Genomic DNA, 19,552 nt, shown 5'->3' with positions numbered 1-19,552 from the left:
AAGCCAATAATGGAATGAAGTATTCCCCGTGTATTTAAATTAATGGAATAGACCTGTGTGTTTTTCAGTATATAGCATTAGTGTCAACCATTTGTGGATTTTTGGTGGAAAGTTTAAACAAAAGTAAGAAATGGTGGACATAATTGTCAAGTTTGAATATGATGTAAGTGATTTTCAGAATCAGAATAGAATTAAATGAAAACATTCTGCTAAAGGCCTATGATGCGCGAGACGGCAAGAGTGTAAAGGGAGGGGGGACTAGTGCCACCGCCTCCCATTGACGAAAACATCGTATCGCAGTTTGAATCTCTCAATTATCAACAGTAGTGAAGTGAAACTAATCAAAGTGGTCTCAAAAGCTGCTACTCCTGCAACCCATTCCGTACTAGTAGAGAGCTGTCATCGGAAAAGGAGGTCTGCTGCGGATGCTGGTGAGATAACGTTGATCTAAATCTCCTTGCCTCCCTTCTGCGAGAGTCAACACCGGTGGCATTCGCGCCCTGGATGGCTGGCTTTGGCACTCCGTTGTGACATTTATTTTCCGAGGATACTGACCTAAAAACTAAACTACAATGACCGACCCAGCGGCTCAAGACTATCCGGTCCCGGACCTCACAATTGTAGATCCCTCAGCTGTGCGAAACGGCCAGTGCGCTCCAGATGGCAATCTATCCAAAAGACCGAGTCAAGCCGATCCTTTTGGTATGGACCGGGACCAAGAGATGAAAATCACCGACAGTGTTGAGGGTCAAGGTATTTCAGGCATTACATATTGTTTTAAGACTGTATTTGTTTAGTTTTTTACAAATTGCACATTTTGGAAAGTTTTGATCATCTGTATAAACCCCTCACTAAGCAACTTGGAACACTTTATCGACCAACATAATAAACAAACAGTCTACAACATACAATAACTACGTTTTATCATTTGTATTCGTTTTATTTTTATTTTATCAGTCCCTGCCAGATGTTGTGCCACTGAAAGAAGTTGTGTCTGTTGCCTATAAATCTTTTCAGGGGATGAAAATCCCCAGGTCCAAAATCCACTAGGTTAAACGGTAAATTTTTTATTTTCACTACATGTGATCTTGTGATCAAGTTGTAGTAATGTTCCTGCTTTATCCCTCCATAGAATGCAAAGATCAAGTTCTAAACATTCCTGCATGGATATGAACATTTATCTTAGCCTACCCTTGTAATCCTTTTAGTCATCGACTCAATGTTCCTCCATGTCCATGTTGTTGACTGATATTATGTTTTTCTTGGCTCTGTATTTCGCTGGCATGAGTCCTATCGAGCGGGTGCCTCTAGACAGACTTGTTTTCAGTAGTACGACACTTAAAAGACTGAACAAAAACGGTTTATGAATAAGCAAGAGGCTAACACACATTGAACAAAATGTTAGTCTGCATTCAAAAGCCCTGACTCGCCCCCCCATCTCAACCCAAATATGCTGCTGCCTCCATCACCGTCAGCTTAGACTGTTTTAGACTGTTCTAGACTGTAGATTTTCACAGATCACTGCAATCGTTTTAATAGGTTTCTCCAAAACATACTGTAGTATGCAAGATACAAACAGGCCAGCCATCTTTCCATGTTGGTTGGTGCTGACACCGAAATGTCATGAGATGTCCCAGTCATTCCACCACTAGAGATTTCTGGTAAAGTTCACCACCCTACGCATCTGTTACCCGCAATAACCTTATGCAATCAATTCAAGGTTTTGAATAATTTATGCTTTTTATTGAGTGCTGGAATTCAGGACACTTTGAGAAAGAATACAATGTCAGGGTGAATACATGTGTGTTGGGGTAAATTATTTATTCATCTATCCAGTGTTTTTGTGTGTGTGTGTGGAGGGGTGTGTGTGTGTGTGTAGTGGGGGTAGAGCACATGCTCTCACTGCTGATCCTAGACATGTGAGTTGAGCAAGGCTGCATTCTCTTCTCCCTCACTTCCTCTCCGCCCCCTCCCCCTCCCCCCCAAACCTTACAAAGGCTCACTCATGGAAAACACAAAAAATATATATATATTTACACTTATATTTAAAAAGAAAAGTAATAGCATAACATTATACACTTCACACATTTACATCAGCCAAACAAAATACAATTATAGATGTATTAATATATAATTCATGCTAAATTCCCTACTAAATAAGTATTGCTGAACTTCATAGGTCCATGTTATTCTCTCCACTACCCACTTTTAAGATGACCAGAGATTTTGAGATAGTGGACAGATTTGACCCCTGGACTGTGCTTGTTTTCATCCCTAGGGAGACCTTGTTAACAGCACTCAATCTTTCAGCCAGAATAGGTGGTCCTCGGTCAGTGCATCTGATCCCCGTTTGAGCCCTGACCTATTCCGCAAGCATTCCCCTCAAATACTGATCAGAGATCTGTCACAAAACTTCAACATCTTCAATAGACACCTTCTATTAAGGCTAGGATAATATTCCGCTTAAGAAATAGGTGAAGGTTATTAGCTCTCTCTCGCTCTCTCTTTCTCTCTCACTCTCTCCGTATCTCTCTCTCTGTTTCTTTTTCTCGGTTCCATCTTCTGTTCCCTCTCTCCCTCGCCGATACTCATCTCTTTCTGTCTCTCTCTTTTTCTCTATTCGAGGAGACTCCCTTCCTGCCTGGGTGATCATTGTGCCACCTGTCAGCACTGCTCTTACTGCAGCATACTTAATTCAGCCCTATCACAGACTACAGCGAACAAGTCTACCCTGCCATGTATAACAGAGCTGTTTTGCTTAGGTATGACTGCCTTCTAGCTTGCAGTGTGTCATTTCTCATGTCGACTGCTAAATTAGATCCTCAACAGCCCGGTGCTTTCTGGGTGCATGAGGAAGAGGCATGGAACTAACCCAGAATGCTTCTGGAGGGAGTCTTAGCCTGCGGTTTCTTATTACTTACCGCTGATATACTACTTACTTCTTCACACTAGCATGAACTAATATGATGTGTCACCTGATCCCAGGTCTGCTGGAGAGCAGCATGAGGCTGAAGCCCCACGAGGCCCAGAGCTACAGGAAGAAGGCCCTGTGGGTGTCCTGGGTCTCCATCGTGGTCACCCTCATCCTGGCAGTGGCAGCTTTCAGTGAGTACAGAGCACTTCTTCAGTCAACACATGAATTCAACACATGAGTATCTGTTTCTTTAAGAGGCCGATGAACCTACTGCGTAAGTTGCCACTGTGGCCGAGGATGCAGTGTTCTTCAATCTTCATCTCAGAGGATGTTACATTGTTAGAGACACTTTCTGATTTGCATGTCATGTTTGGAGTGGTTTGTGGTCCTCCTCCATTGATATTCTCATAACTATGGCTTAGATGTGGCCTCAGGTCAAAATTCAGTGATTGCTGGATGCATGTCTGGTTTGTTGAAATGCAACCCATTTTAGTTCTCACGGAACATCTGGTATGAGTAAATCAGTGGTGCTCTTGAACCCTCCCCAAAGGCCAAAAGATAAAAAAATAATTAACCCACATAAAACCCTATTAAATTATAAATCCAACTAAATATTCTGGCTATGGCACAAATAATTGAGAAAAAATAGCCATATGGCTATATATATATATATATATATATATATATATATATATATTTGTTTTAAATAAAGTTTGCAGTTTTATAATTGATCAAATCTCTGTGAATAACACAGTCAGAGAGGGGGGAGGGAGGGTTTTCCTGGGTTTGAGATGGTACTTTACTGTAGGCCTGGAACCTCTCTCGTTCTGACATAAAATACTAGGAATAATGAGAGACAGACAGACAGACATTGGCCAATGATGTGTGACAATCCGTTTAGTCTGAGCTCCTAGAATATAGACCTCTCTCTTAGAACATGAACTTTGTTGCTTCTCTACACCCTATTGTTGCATTAGAAGAGGTTCAGGTCAACTGTTTTGGTGTTTCATATTCACTTAGAAGGATTGACTTTTCAGTGAACGGTAGCTAAGCTGCCCTGTAACCTTTTAAGCTCTGTCCCAAGAGGACACCCTTTATAGGATCTCACAAAGTGTCTTACTTCCATTTGGAGATGACTTTTTCTTTAGTCTGAAATGTGCAATTGAGTGTGGAGCGAAATACAACCCAATGTTTGATTCCTTTCATGATCCAGCTTTTTGAAGGGTAGCTGGCAAAATGGGGCATGGTTTAAGATAGTCTTCAGGAGATGTGGCTGGTAGATAGAGAAGAGGCCTGGGAGCAACACGAAGCAGAGACCTCGACCTGGACTATCAAGTTATGGAGAATCTTCTCTCTGCCTGTCTCTCTAGCTATCTTTATCTCTGTCGCTATCCTTGTCTTTCTGTGTGTGTGTGTATGTGTGTGTATCTTCTTCTTAGAAGTTCGCATCAGACTGCGGTGCATTTGGGGGAGTTGTTATTCGAGCCAAAGAGAATTTAAGTCTGTCATAGAGAGAGAGTAGTAAACAGAGAATCCTCATTTATATTCCACTGCGGTACCAATTAGCATAACATTTGGAATTGATTTGAAGTTAATGTCAATGAGCCAAACATCTGAATGTTATCTTAAATGAGATGCTGTTTTGATTTAGTTACTCTTTTATAATCATCCCTATCTACCTACTGCATATCTTTGTTAAATCTTTTCATTGTAACCCTATAAGCCTCACACCTCACACCCTAAGGGTGTGAGGCTTATAGGGTTACAATGAAAAACTATATGGATATTTGCCACGGGGCGAGGGCTTCAATTACCTCTCTCTTTTTTGACCATACATGCGTTTGCATCCCTGACCCTTACACTGCCGTAATGGAATAGACCTCATTAACTGAATATTAAATGGGGTATTCCGTTATGCAGAGAATACCATTAATGTGAACCATTTGTATTCTGCGTGCTAAGCAGACCTCAGCGAAGCTGCTCAATATTCAGAGAGAGCCTCCTCTAGCGGGGCTGGTTCCAGAGAGAATGCAGGCCCTTTAGCACTGTCGTAGAAATGGCCCAGTAACAAACAGGCTGCTGCTCGATCAATCTGTCCCCCTGCCAGCTCCCATTCGATGACATGTGAGGAGCTTGGGTGGAAGAAAAGGGAGGAAGGGAAGGATCTGGGGTGGAAAAAAACGAAACCTCGCATCCGAGGACTTTTTAAGCGTGGTCCGTGAACCCACATGAAACACGCAGGGAGCTAATTTGGCTGGGATACTAGCTGAGAGACCAGAGGAGCCCTCCTCTCCATCCTCTCACCCAGGCTACCATCTCTCAGAGCAGTCTAATTAGTTTGCTTTAACCTAGTTACACTCTTAACACGAGCACACAAGATAGAAATAAACACTGTAGTTTGGTTTATTGCTTATCCAGTTGAGCACCATGAGTGTACACGGGGGGGAAATGCTATCTCCATGGTTAGGTGGGCAAATGTTTGTCAATCTGTGAACTGAATGTCTGATGAGCATCGAAACAGCAAGCATCCTTTGGCTTCATATTTTTTGTCGTCAAAATGTGCCCAAATCATCATGGGAGGAGGCAGCCCGTTCCAGATGTCAAGGTCTTGTGCGCCGGTGTTGTGTTTCCTGGTCCGACAGCCGTCTGCCTGTTTCGAAATGAAACATTAGCCAGCTCTCACAAACCACCAGACAGGCGCTCCCGCCTTGCACCTTGTAGCCTCCTGCTGCTGCCTCTCCTCTCCACCTCCTCCTCCTCTACTTTTGCCCCCCCCCCTCATCCTCCTCCACCCACTACCCCTCTTCCCTTCACTCCATTCCCTCTGTGTTTCCTGTCAACTTCAAATCGAATGAGCTCACTTAAGGCAGAGGGCAGCCTCACAAGTGCTTTTAGAGAGGAGTGGTGGAGACTGAATATCAATCCATCTCTTACAGATGATCAGATAGCATTAAGTCTGTCCTACCTTCAACATGACAGTCTACAATATACTCTATGCATGCTGGATGAATAAGATGCTGGTCTCCAATTCTGAATAGAAAACAAAATATTGATGCTGTTAGAATTTTGGTTGATTGCACATATATTTTGAAATAATCTGTAGATGGTTATGTGTTTATGCTGCAGTGTTATTATTTAATTTGATACACATCTATACAGATAGCTTTTTCTCTGACAGGATGTGACATAGAAAGTGACGGTTATGGTGAAATAACTGCTTAACATGGCACAAAGGAGGAAATGCCAGACCATGACAGAAGTAACTATCTCTTCCCTTCTCGTCTCTCTAACTGATGTCTCTTGTCGACCGGTGGTGAATATTACAATGCTGTCTGTGACAGATGCTTTGGGAGGCTGGGAGACTCAGTTTTCTGAGAAGGAAAACACTCTCACCTGTTCTCTATTTCTCGATCATTCTTAATCTCTGTCTATTCCGGGGAGCAACACATCCTTATTTATTCATGTGTGTATTCATACGTATATGTTCCTGTAACCTATTTCTGTTGGTAAATGCCAAGCAGTGGGAAATGATGGAGAACTAGTCTTTGGAATACAAAATGGAATGCATTTGAAATGTTTCATATATGTATATGTTTTTCCTTAATAATAATAACATTTAAGTGTTTTTTACAATCAGCTACAGTACCTTGATTACAACATTATACATTAACTACTTTATGGAAAACGTCTGAGTGTCTTCTCAACAACCAACAGACCTTCCACAAGGTCTGCTTCTACACCGGACATCATCCCTTGACTGACCTACTACTTTGTTATTCTGGTGGATACCATGCTGAAATGTATAAAAAAAGCCCCATCCCTCTGTTGTTTTTCATCATGATTGGAGTAAAATGGATGGAAAGCTATGGATGTCCCACAGACGTGATGTGCAGTAATAAGCCTGAATAAGCCTTGCTGATCCTAGACCAGAGCCTGCAGGACAGCTTCTCCCTGCAGCTGCAGCTACTGTAGTTCTTTGCTGTGGAGAAGACAGGACTGACTGATGCAGCAGAGCTCATGATCAAAGCCTGTAGTGATGCCTCACCCTGAGCTAACTGAGGAGAAACATTATACCGCTTCTCGGTTTCTCTGTTCTACAAGCTGACGATCACTGGCATCGTATCATGTCCAGAGCCATGTCTGGACGGACAAGTTTCCTCTGAAACGTGTCTTTGTGTGCGTGAGATTGAGGTAGAAAGGAGCATACAAGCTCAAGTGTTTGGCGATCATTGACCATTTCTCATGCGTTATTGTAGCCATGCTGTTGTCGTTTAATAGAGATCGCAAGGAGTGATTTTCGTATAAAGGTAGCAATGTTCCTCACAATTTATGCAGAAGCCCCTGAGTCTGCTGTATGAATGAATATGTCTCTATTAGGTTGGCCTAGATTACTGGACTGCAGACAGATAAACTACCGCTGTTCTTTCTCTTACTCCCTGTAGAAAGATACACCAGTAACAATACGAGTGTCTCTGACTCCTACATTACTGAAGACACTAGCCAAGTCTCTCACAGGATATTTACTTATTAGAAATCTACTCTCACGTGGGATTTTTTTTTTTCAAACAGAGCTTGAGATACACTGTTGGGATTCATGTGGACAAGTGAATGAACTGGTTCACTTAAGGATATTGAAATGACCATTTTAGTTAGTTAAGGAATCACACAATAGACATTGGTCTGCTCATCTACATTCCTGGAGTGCATAAGGTCCCATCTGGTCAGTATTGTAACAGTGTACAATGCTTAGAGGGAATCAACCTGTGACTTTATGTTTGGTCATGGGTTTTCTCCCACATTGCTTGGGAGCTTAACAATGGAAATGAGAGGTTGTGCATGCCCGATTGAACATGCCTGTGTTGAGGAATGTTGCCGGATAGGTAACATTTTCATACACAGCGATTTGATGTGATGTGTATAGTATGTTATATCGATCAAAGTCAGAAATCCTCAGTGTAAAGAACAGAACAGCGGTGAGTGGCTGATACAGGAAGTACGACTCCTGCCAGGCGTCACGCGAAACATTTGCCTCTCTCCATGACGCCACAATGACACAGCAACAAAACAACCAGCCAAGTCATCCTTACAATGCAGACCAGAACCGGCAACAGGCATGGCTGTTTGTGTGTGTGTGTCTTGTTTATTGATTACACGGGCCTCTGACCATTAAACTTGTGTCTTTCCAAGAAGTGTGTGATGAGTTGTGCAAGGCCTCTGACCGTTAAACAGTGTTTCCTCATCTCACAAGCGGCAAGTCTCCATCCTGACACACAGTGTGGAACACTGGGCATGTGACTGTCCATGAGATCTCCAGATTCACAGGAACGTCCCTCTCCCTCACGTTACACGCTGCTGTAGCCTTCCCCTAATGTGTTCTTTATCGCTCCGGAGGGAGATTGGTGTGGCTCCTCAACATTTGGCTGGTAGTAGTTAGAAAGTCATTATCTATGTGTCAACCAAGATCAATGATAATGGCCACGTGGAAATTTCATAAGTAGTGACATTACTACACAAGTAGTATCTGGATGTGGTTTGAGACTGAAACCCTTATGTCTCCCACCCCTGGTAAATCTATTGAAGCACGTCATTGCAAATCAGGCCATCCCTGTTTTACAGCTATAAGTATTGTTTTTTGTCACACATAAAGCACAGTTTGTTACAAAGAAAGAGGTACACGTATTGTAGTAGAATAATGGCACCGTTTTGTCTCAGTGTTTTATTGTTTGTTGTATTTGTTGTAAGTAGTTTTAATCTGATACTTCAATAAATGGATCATAGGTTTTAAGGCCTTGGGTTTAGATTTACATTAATACCACACCCTGATGTACACTTCTTAGGGGATTAGTCACATTAGGTCTAATCTGGGGAGTCTGTGGGTAAGAATTCATCCCAGACTACTAACCACTGCCCACTAAAAGAACTCTGAGAGCACACTCATGCTAATCTCACCATCACACTCTAATTTACTCTTCCATGCTGTTACACTCAGAGAGCTTACACAGACGGAAATAGATACATTTACACGAAACAAACCCATGGCACAAATGTTCCCCACAGCACTAACTGCATGCGTGTTTGTACGAGCATGTGTGTGTGTTTGTTTGAGTCCATTGAGCAGCGAAGCGAGAGGTACTGTGTGTGTTCTGTACATTTAGTCAAGGTGCAGGTGTGCAAAGGTTGAGTAAGCTTCCTGCCGGAGGCGGGAGCCAAAGGCCCTATTTTCAGTGTGTGCTCTCGTTTGGTCCCCTTGGCAACAGTGTGCACCTGCACGGCGCCTTCCTATCAGAGTTGTCAGGCAGAGGCTACCCATCCTTTACCATCAGAAACCGGCCACGGTTGAACAATGGCAAACCTTGAAATCCTCTCTCCTCGCCTCCTCCTCCAGAGGACGAGCGAGGGTGGGAGGAATCAATAAGAGACCATGGAGACCCAGCCCTCAACTCCTGTGACTGGATTTGAGTAGGAGCTGATTAACCTGATTTACGCTCCGACAAAGCAGTGGTCTTACAATAGCAGCCTGAGTCACTATCACTTGGTCAGCTCTGTTTTGAAGTGGAAGCATGTACCAGTGCAGCTTTAAATGTGCGTTTTTATGCAGGTCATTTGAAACGCACGAGAATCCCTATTTGTGGGCATCTCAAACGTTTTCACTTGAGCTAATTATTAAATATTTCCCTTCTGTTCATCCATCTGTCGAAGATCATCCCAGTATTTTCTTTGCTCTTATCAGCACCAGCTATTTATATTCCTACCAGGCTGAATACAGAGTGAGAGTGTAGGGTGTGATGGGGGACGTGCCACAGGGGAGGGCGGTGTGTATGTGTGTGAATGCATGTGTGTGTGTTACACGTGCATCTGTGAGAGTTTGTGTAGTGTGTGGTTGTGCGATGTCCCACATAGCTGATGAGGAGGTGCAGAATTTCACACCCACTTTAGGTGGCCCGGATATCTCAGCCTTGTCTGGTATATCTGCTGGGGCTCTGCCCTCTCCTCTGAGTCCAGATCTGGCGAGTTTATCCATGATGCTGTTTCTCACCTCTCACCCTCAAGACCAGCTGCGTCATCAGATCAGAACCCACTCTTCTCACCTCCCCTGTCCCTCCACGGAGGGCAAGTCTGGAACACACAAACAAACTGCCACCGTCAACATGAAACTTATCCAATCACTCGGTATCTTTGTTGCTTTAACCCGTTAAGGAGTAGCGTCACACATATGTGATTCTGAACATTCCAACCGACTATTTTCCGATAGACAAAAACTATATGACAAAAGCTATAGTATGGCTTAAAAATGTACAATTAGGAGGCTAACAAGTAACACTAGCAGGTAGTAGCATTGCTACGAGTATTATGCTAGGTTGCTAGGTAACGGAAGCTAACCAAAACTAGCTTCCGTTTTGGAAAAATAACTCACTCCTTAAAAATGTCCACTGGGAAGCTAATGTGCTGTCTATCAGCAGAGAGATCTCACTAAAAGAAATTTCTCAGAGAAATGTCCCATTTTCATTCATGTAGTGAAGAGAACATCTTCGTCTATTATGAAAAAGCCTGGTCCTTTGTGTTAACCTCATTTCTTAACTTGCAAATGTATTACAGTGTGCATTAACTGGCGTCAGGAGGGAAGGCAATGTTTCCTTTATTCCTAATGCACAGTACTGTATGTAACCACTGGCCTCCATCTGATTGATCATCTACTGCTTCCTAACAGAAGTCATCTTAGACTGTGAGCAGGCTCTTGGGGAGAGGGTTTGGGCGAAGAGAGAGACAAAGATAATATTCATCATCCTCATCATCTGACTATGACTTTAGTCTTCTCCCATCTATGTGAGAATAATGGGGTATTATTAGTGAGACTCATGAAATGGAGTGGAACAGCTGCCAAGACAACCATCATGGTCATTTCTTTGGTAATTTTTTTTGTTTTCTGCTAAGGGTTATATAAAGGTATATTGGGATGAGTAAAATGTGTGATAAGTCACATAGTGGTGTCATGGATTCAGTATATCCACTCTGATACAGTATTGATTGTCATGCATCAATTTGCAGCTGAAAGGTTGAAAGCGAGTGTATTCCTGCTCTGTCTGAATGTCTTGGATACACAGCAGGATATTTTAAACCATGCTCTTGAACACACACTGCTCTTGAGACATCTGACTTGCACTCAATTCACAGGCAATCACAGGGCCACCTTTTCCTTAGGCAATCAAGGGTCCTTCAGTCTGTGCCATGTCTCCGTCAGAGGGAACTCAATGACACAGAGCTGCACTGTCCTCTTGGCACAGCTCACACAGGTGAAATACACACCATATAAAGCAGTAGAAGTATACAATATTAGTCCAACACTTTCCTTTGGAATGTATATAATTTGTTTATGAGAAACCTCTTGTAACATCTATGCCTTATGTCTAGACAACTGTCATGCATTGGAATTTATGAGTTTGTGAAATTTATATGAGCTATTTAGAGAATTAATAGCTATGGCTTGTTTTACTGTCAACGTTATGACCACCCTAAGATCAGCCCACAACAATGTACGGCATTCTTGTGTTTTTTTGTGTGTTAGATGGTCTCAACTTTAGTATTATTCCACTGAAGCAATTGTTGCTTACAATTCCTCCCTGGCCAGTATTTCATTTTGGTGTATTTAAAAACGAGACTTGAGTACTGTGTACAAGCCACATGACTTGTAAAGTGCAGAAGATTCAGCTTCATGTTACAGTAGTTAGTATTTTGTTCTGTCCCAAAATAAATCTAGCGACTAAAACAGACAACTCGACAATTTGGCGTGAAAATGATATCGGACAGCACTGAAGGTTTCGATTGCTTTGTTAGCCGTCCATCTCTCTGCTCTCGCTTTCATCCAATTACATCCTCTCATTTCTCCCCTCCACCGTGTTCTTTGTCGAGATGTAAGGGGGGCTCCTAGACTGGAGGGACCTCAGAAGACATACCTCTGCCACAACCAAGGCACTGTCATCCTCCCTGCTATCTTTTTCCATCCTCTAAAAGAGGAGAGACAGAGACATTGCAAATCGACAATAGAATCAAAATAAATTCGGGCACTGAGTCAGAGTTGGAGACTATAAATTTTTCAGCAAGGAAGGAATGTTTTTTTAGGTGTTGGTTGAGAGTGTGAGTTTTTAGTTGCCTTTTAGTTGAGTTTGGATTAGTCCGTTTTTAGCCTAACAGTGATGTATCAGTGTTGTAAAAAGTTTTTGAAAGGGGTAGAGCTGGCTTGGTTGGTAGTGGGTACCATGCCTCTATCGGTTGCCAAGGGAGGAAATGAGGAGAACAAGGCTGTCATGAGAGGTGTGGCTGTGGGGTGTGAATGGTAGACTTTCTGTCTGTAGTCATCCATTACTTGCCCCCCCTAGTGCTGTGAGGGTTAGGCCATCTTGGCAGCAAGGAAAGGGAACATCTGACTCATCCAGCCTTCTGCTTATCAGCTAGTCCATCCCATTATCTTATCTTACACCCTCTAATATGACTTGATACAAATAAGATTTCTCAAACATTTTGTATACATTTATTTTTCACAGATTTCATCAAAAAGGGATCATGTCATCAAGTACCTTTGCACTGAATGTTTTCCTGACCGAATGTGATTTCTTACAGTTAACTACCCAGAGAGACTCATTGATTTAATGCCCTTGACAAGCTATCATGTTTTTCATACCTAAAGCAAGCATTGTATGGCCCTTATGAATTGTTAGGTGTATGTTACAACCTTTAAAAGCCTGTGTCTTCATGATTGATTTAAAAGTACAGTTTAACATTTCATAAAATCACATTAGTTAGTTTCTTCAATCTGTTAGGAGTGAATTTCTGGGGTGTTGTTTTATAGAATTACTATCTGAGAAAGAAAATACATTATTGTCTCTTGCTCTGGGAGCGCTTAATTGGGCCTTGCCGATGACTGGTGTGATGGATGACTCACTGTACCACTGACATCAGACAATTAGTGTTGATTAACGATGTCTCAATCCTTGTTTGTGTTGTGTTTGATTACAGAGACACTCCTCATTGTCCCTGTGGTACAGTGGTACACATTAATATCACTGCAATGATAGGAAGTTATGGACTTAACCGGTGAAACGGAACCGATTCTGGTCTTGACTGCACTTCTCATGTGTTTTATCCTGTGTAAACAAAGCCTTTATCTGAAAACCCAGACAGACAGACATAGAGATGCAACACAACACATTGCAGGTACCATGAGTCTTGTCTGCACCACATAATTCGGAAGAATGGATAATCAATTTTTAGAGAGACAAGGGTGATACAGGCAGTACAAAAATATATCGTTCTTGAAGAGGTGGGAGACACGCTCAGGTGCTTGAGTTTTTACATACCGTTATAATTTATTCAGGGAAATGTCATGTTCACTGTCTTTGCTTGAAATATTAATTTGGTGTAGCCTAGTTAGATCAAAGGAAGTTTTGATCCTAGTTAGGATCAAAACATATTTATTGCAACTCCTTTGATTTCCTACAAACCATACTTGGAAAATAATCAAGTTTGTTTGTTATGACAGAAGTGATCCCCGTACCCCCCAGTGAGAAGCAATCTTTCGTCTTTAGACCCCATGAGTCTCTGTCTGATTATACAAGTAGCTGCCTTAAACCTCATCATTATAAAACTTCTCACCACCACGCATTGTGGGATCAGAATAACGACATGCTCGTTTAGAGAACTCTGAATTGATTATTGGGTAAGCCACAAAACAAAAGTTTGCTTTCTTCAGCTTCAATCAGCAGTGAAAATGAATTTCCTCCCATGTTTACTCAGTGGTGCTCTGAATCAGCATCTTCCCCAGTTCAAGCATGCTCCGAAGGCAGGACAATTGGATCACTTTGTATGACTGATGCATGTCCGTCCCAGTGAGCTCTCTTGTGTACCATCATTGTTAAAGAATCATTCCTTTGTCCAGTTACCTCAACCAGTCGCACCAGAGACTGCTTTTATTTGTGTGTGTGTGTGTGTGTGTGTACTGAACCTTTGTTTACCTGGCTGTGTGTTTTACCTGTGTGTGTAAAGAACTAGATTGTAGATATACAGCAGCAGTGTTATTCTCCCATGCAGTTGCCCAGGAATGATGGATGTAGGGGCAATGGCCAGCTGGCCTCGCCAGAGGCTGCATCCAGACAAAAGTCATTGCATCGATAAACAGCAGCACGCAGACATGCCTCAAGAGCTGGCTGTGTACATCTTGTTGATAGCCTGGATGTCACAAGTACAGATCTTTCAAGGCTGACAGACGGAGTCATTGAACTAATGTGTAACTAACTGCCTTATTTGCCAGATGAAGAACTGAATGTCCATCGATCAGATGGACATTCAACATTGGACTTGTTTATGCAACTGACAGATACAAAGCTCATATGATGATGATAATGAGCTCATATGACAGCTACAAAGCTCATATGACAGCTACAAAGCTCATATGACAGCTACAAAGCTCATATGATGATGATAATGTCGATGTGGCTGTGACTTGTGAGCATCAATGCCCTGTAAACTGTCCTCTGACCTCCAGGAAGACATAGTGAAACCAACCAGCTTTTCTTTGCAGGATAATCATCAGTAACCTTTTCAAAGCTGGCTCCCATGACTTCTGCATGTTAGTAATGCCAAGTGAACACAGCAGCAGCACAGCCTAATGTGTGAAAATCTGATTGTGCAACCTTTTGTTCCAAGCAGGTTCAACAGTTCCAAACAAGGTCAAATAGTCTGGAAGAAAAAGACACACACATAGACACACGCGTACAATGAGCAAAATAGTACTTGTTATCCAAGTAATTAAAACCGAATACACCAAGGAAGTTGTTTAGAATAAATAATTGGGACGTAAAGTTGTGCGAGGACTGAAACAGGCAGGAAACGGCAGGCAGGCAGGCGAGAGCAGGCAGGCAGGCGAAACCACAAACACTCTCCAAGGATTGTTGCCTCTCTAGTGTGAAAAGGGCTGTCTGTTTTATCTGTCTGTCTGGAAGCTGAGCCCTGTGTGACCAGGCACTGCAGCAGAGGAGGGACAGTGAGACAGACAGACAGTGAGAGATAGAGAGCTTCTACCATTTCAACAGGGTCTGATGGGACAGGGACAAGCTGAAGGGGATGGGAGGATGTTAGCTGTTTGAGCATCTAAGCTCAAACCAAAATAAACTGAAATAATGAGTACTGAACTGAAATAAAGTGTAAATAAACTGATAACTTTCAACCTTTTATATTTCCCACTTTGTACAGCTAGACTTCTCAAATGAGCCCAGACTAAGCCTGGATAATGAGGTCTAAGCGGTTTGATTTCAAGCTACTGCTGTGCAGTTTCTGCCAGGGGCAATTTATGGTCCTTAAAGATTTACAAATAAATATTGGTAAAGTAAACACTGGTGCAAAGTTATTTGGCCTAATGTTAGGTAGAATTGTTCTTTACTGTGTGTGTCTGTGCCAGTGTCTGTCTGTACCTGTACCTGTGTTTGTTGTGTAGTGTGTTTGGATTAACCTATCATTCTGTACTCTTTACCCTTTTCAACTCGTACTTCCCAAGGCAATTGTTCTAACAATCTTTCCCTGGGGTAACACTAGATTTAGACCAGCCTCATCCTTAGCCACATTAACCTCCTCTGAATCCTTAATGACTCATGTTGAAACTGACTACCTTCTCCGAGTCTGCCTGTGTGGCTTTGATGCTAGAAAAAAAGATAGCCACAAAAAAGGCTCTAAATTACATCATATTTGTCCTAAATTCTTCAGTTGTCATGTCGCCGCACACCCAACCCCCTCCCACAGTACAATGTAAATCAGATCAGTTGGAGCTGCAACTGTTTCTTTCTAATGCAAATATGCATTTCAAAGGGGTATGCAGTATAACTAGTCAGCAATGTGCAGGCAATTTGAAAGTTTACTCTATGGATTTGCCATAAAAGAAAACAGAAGTTGTTGTTTTTTATGCTAAGAATGAAGCTAAAGCTTAGGGCTGTCTGCAGTTACAGTAGAGATGGTCCTCTGGGATTTAATTAGGGCTAGAATCAGTGGTGAGTTGATATTTCATGTTCAGAAGGTTGCTCTGAGCTTCTCTCAGTGATTGTAGTGAACAACAACAGACCTTGGGAAGGTGAAGGAGATGCTGCTGGCTAAATGCCAACACTGACATTTAGAGGGAGGAATCAACGAGGAGTCCTTCATGACACACAGCATGATGATCCCCACTGATGTGAAGACATTTACTCAGGAGACATTGCAACTCTGTGGGCTTACAAGCCATGTACCCTCGGTTGAGTTTTTTTAATTCTCAGTGGGCTCCCTCAGTCTGTATTTATTTGTTTTATTTTAAAGGCAGTATTTGCAATTTAAAATATAAAGGTCACTATTTGATGCACCGTACCAGATGATAGCTTTAAGCTAATTAGCATCTGTAGTCCCCCAAAAGTCGTGAGGCACTCAGACGATCCAGTTTGGAGCTGGCACTGCCTGTATTACATGCTGTGCTATGACAAAATCCCAGTCACATCTCAGGTGACACCTCTCTAACAGCTCATATCGACCCACTGGCGTCGGATCAATAAGGGAGAGGCAGTTGGGGGAGGAGCCTGGAGGGAGTGGAGGAAGGGGGAGGAGGGAGTTTAGAGGGGTCCTCCCTAGTTGAATGTTTGAAGGCAGAATGAAGTTAAGAGATGAGGGTGTGGCTTTGTGTTTTGTGTTTTGTTTTTTCTTTTTGTCTTCCACTCAATCTCACAGAAGCTTCCTGATTCCTGATTGGTCCATTCCGGTTCCCTCAGCTAACCACTCACCTGTCCTTTCTATAACAACCAATCAGAATCCCCCAACTTTGCCTACAAAAGCCCCTCTCCTCAACACCTCAGGAGAGCTGCGTTGTCCACGACCTTGTGTTTTTGAGATCCTTTATTGCACCTTTGTTAGTGACTTTGTGATTGCGTTCGTACGTTTATGATTTACCCCTTTGTCAAAGAAAGTATTTATTCCTTTTTGCACCTACACACGGTGTAGAGCCTTTCGTTTTATCCCTGGCAAGGGAAAATTGGATAGGCAAACCACACATGGGTCTACACTCCCATCACGTATGTTACCAACATGTTCCCTTCATACATCTAGCCTCTACGGGTACGGGTGTGGGTCAGCAGGTTTACATTCCCCTTTCCCGCCCTAGGCACACCATCCCCGGGGGGAGGGTTTGTAACAGAGGGAATAAGAGGATATAGGGTCTAGGAGGAGGAGGATGGGGGGTAGGAGAGGGAGGAGAATGTGAGTAGAGGAGGGAGGATGATGGGGACAGGAGGAGGATAGGAGGGGGGGGGGGAGAGCTAGTTGTGCCCAGTGGAGTGTTATACAGGGGAGCACTCCACTGGAGCGGCCCACTGCTGCACAGAACAGTATGTCCTGAATTATTTAACACAACATATTGCAGCTGAGCAGCGGGGCGCAGCCACTTCGGATGTGTCTACTTTTATACTGGACTCCCAGTGAGGGTGGGTGCGTGCGTGTGTGCACGCATGTGTGTGCATGTGTGTGCATGTGCGTGTGTAGGGGAAGTTATGGATGCTCTGAGACCTAAAAGCGGTCTAAAAGCTGTTCATTAAGTTCTAATGAGCTGCCGCAGAAAAAACTGGAGACCAACCAAAGAGTAAAATCTGGATTAATGCTCCGTAGCAAACTTAAAACTACTCACTGACATCACAAAACTGTGCAAAATATTTATCAAACTTTGGGATCTACATGCATGTCTACATGAGTGTCCACTGGATTGGCTGCTTTGCCATAATTTCATTTGAAAACTCAATTATAGTTATTTCAATCCACCTCACCACACATTGTGCAAATGAATGCGGGAACACCCTTCCCCCTCTCTCTTTCTCTCTCTCTGCATCGGGACAATCTGTCATGCATCTGGAGGAGGGAGGCAATATGAAAGGAGATTATCTATGATGAGTCCTCTGAATTGATCCCAGCATCATTGGCTTGCATGGCTTGCCTGCTCAGAGGATGGTGTCCCCCACCTCAACCCCCGCTCTCGCCCCACCTTCACCCGCCCAGTAATGTAATCTCACACCCTACCTTCTATCTGCTTCTCACCCTGGGGGCGAGAGGGAAAGTAATTACTGTTCTCGTTAGGTGCAAATTATTCCCAGAGCTATTTATCAAAGCAGCCAATGGAGATGTGGTTTGGGATGAGATATTTCCGTGTGGCACTCCAGTTTACTGGCCTGATGCAGATCAATAGATAATTAGTTTAGTTAAATTAGTTAAATTATTGTTAGATCGGAATCGATTGGTTTCCTTTTGGGATGGAGGGAAACGGGCTGTTACAGATCAAGGAAAACTCATAACAGAACCACATCTACGCTAGGGTAGTGGAGGTGGTTCAGTGAGTGAGTGGAATCATAATGCCTCAGGTCTTAGTGCTAAAGTGCTGCCTGAGCTCAGATGAATCAAACAGTTCAGTGATGAACATGAGACTGAGGTTTAAAGCCAAACAGTGTGTCTACAGTAAATGAGCAGAGAAACCAGTGCAGTTATTGTTCGTTGCGACTTGCGTCCCTGGGCACAGAACCTCCACTCTTGCCAACAAAGCCAGCATCTGACCAGAGATTACATAACACCCAGATCACTAGGCTCCTTGCCAAAGTCATTACCATTGCTAAACAGTGTGAGAGTCTGGTGTTTACAGCTCTTGAGGGCCAAGTACAATCCTATTTCCCAAAACAGGTAGCTAAGGCAACCGTGAGGCGGCTCTGCCTGCGTGACTCCACTTCTCCAGAGGAGAGCTGAACGATTGGGAGAGCAGTTGTTAAACAGTTGGGTGAATCGATCGGTGCAATTATCGATACCGACGGAAACAAGAGTCCTCGTCAATAACAAGCACCTTCGTTTGTAACAGCACCTCCTACTCCCCCCCCCACCCCCCCTTCCCCACACACACCCCCACACCCTCAGCCGCCCAGCCAGCAACGCCACACTTGCCTCCCTGTTAGATATATGTGGATCTGTCATCAGCAGAGCTAATTCCTCCTTTATGAGCCTCTTTTCATCCAACCCAGCCCTGTCATCTCCAACAAGGCTCTGCATGTCTTCCCAAGGCAGCACAATAACTGCTGCCTTGGGAAGACATGCAGAGCTGAATCAACAAATGACCCGACACTCATAAAACTGAATGTGGCGACAGCTCCTCTTCCCTTTCATGGAACAGACACAACAGTAAAGATACGTCTGGTGTCGACTTGTAAAGCGCACATGAAGATAAGGAGGACATGCTGTAGATATGGACAGTGTGTACAGAGATACTCCTCATTTTGACAGGATAAAAGCCCGGTCCCCTGGTTGATACCCTGTTCCTCTCCATACCCTACTGCAGCGTCAGGCCCGAGGAATGTACACAGTCACACGTAGAGGCTTACACTGCCTGAACCACTTCTCTGCTTCACTGGCCTCCTCCATGGAAACCTCAGCCACAAGGATACCGTGTCTATGTAGACATGAAGGACCCAGGTGGTTCTCTAAAGAAGATTGTGTGGGTGATGTACAGTGGTCAGGGTTGCTGGGACTTTCGCCAACGCATTGTTTACACATTATACAATGATCATTCATACACTGGATATACAAGAGCCCATCTCGTCATTGCCATGG

At 43.3% G+C, this 19,552-nt stretch overlaps 1 protein-coding gene across 1 annotated transcript in view; it reads left to right on the top strand.

Moving 5' to 3' along the window:
• The first annotated feature begins 448 nt into the window (after positions 1-448).
• The window catches only part of LOC136967357 (transmembrane protein 163a-like), a 23,404-nt gene continuing 4,300 nt past the window's right edge, over positions 449-19,552 (top strand). Inside the window, exons 1-3 of the mRNA XM_067261127.1 lie at positions 449-753; positions 2,986-3,105; positions 9,815-9,921. Of these exons, the coding sequence (XP_067117228.1) occupies positions 573-753; positions 2,986-3,105; positions 9,815-9,921 (408 nt within the window). The 5' untranslated portion in view covers positions 449-572. The remainder of the gene's footprint in view (positions 754-2,985; positions 3,106-9,814; positions 9,922-19,552) is intronic.

The sequence above is a fragment of the Osmerus mordax genome, chromosome 2 (genome assembly GCF_038355195.1).
Source record: "Osmerus mordax isolate fOsmMor3 chromosome 2, fOsmMor3.pri, whole genome shotgun sequence".
Classification (NCBI taxonomy): domain Eukaryota; kingdom Metazoa; phylum Chordata; class Actinopteri; order Osmeriformes; family Osmeridae; genus Osmerus; species Osmerus mordax.
The sequence above is the reverse complement of the archived record's forward strand: the minus strand, read 5'-3'. Positions and strand labels throughout refer to the sequence as shown.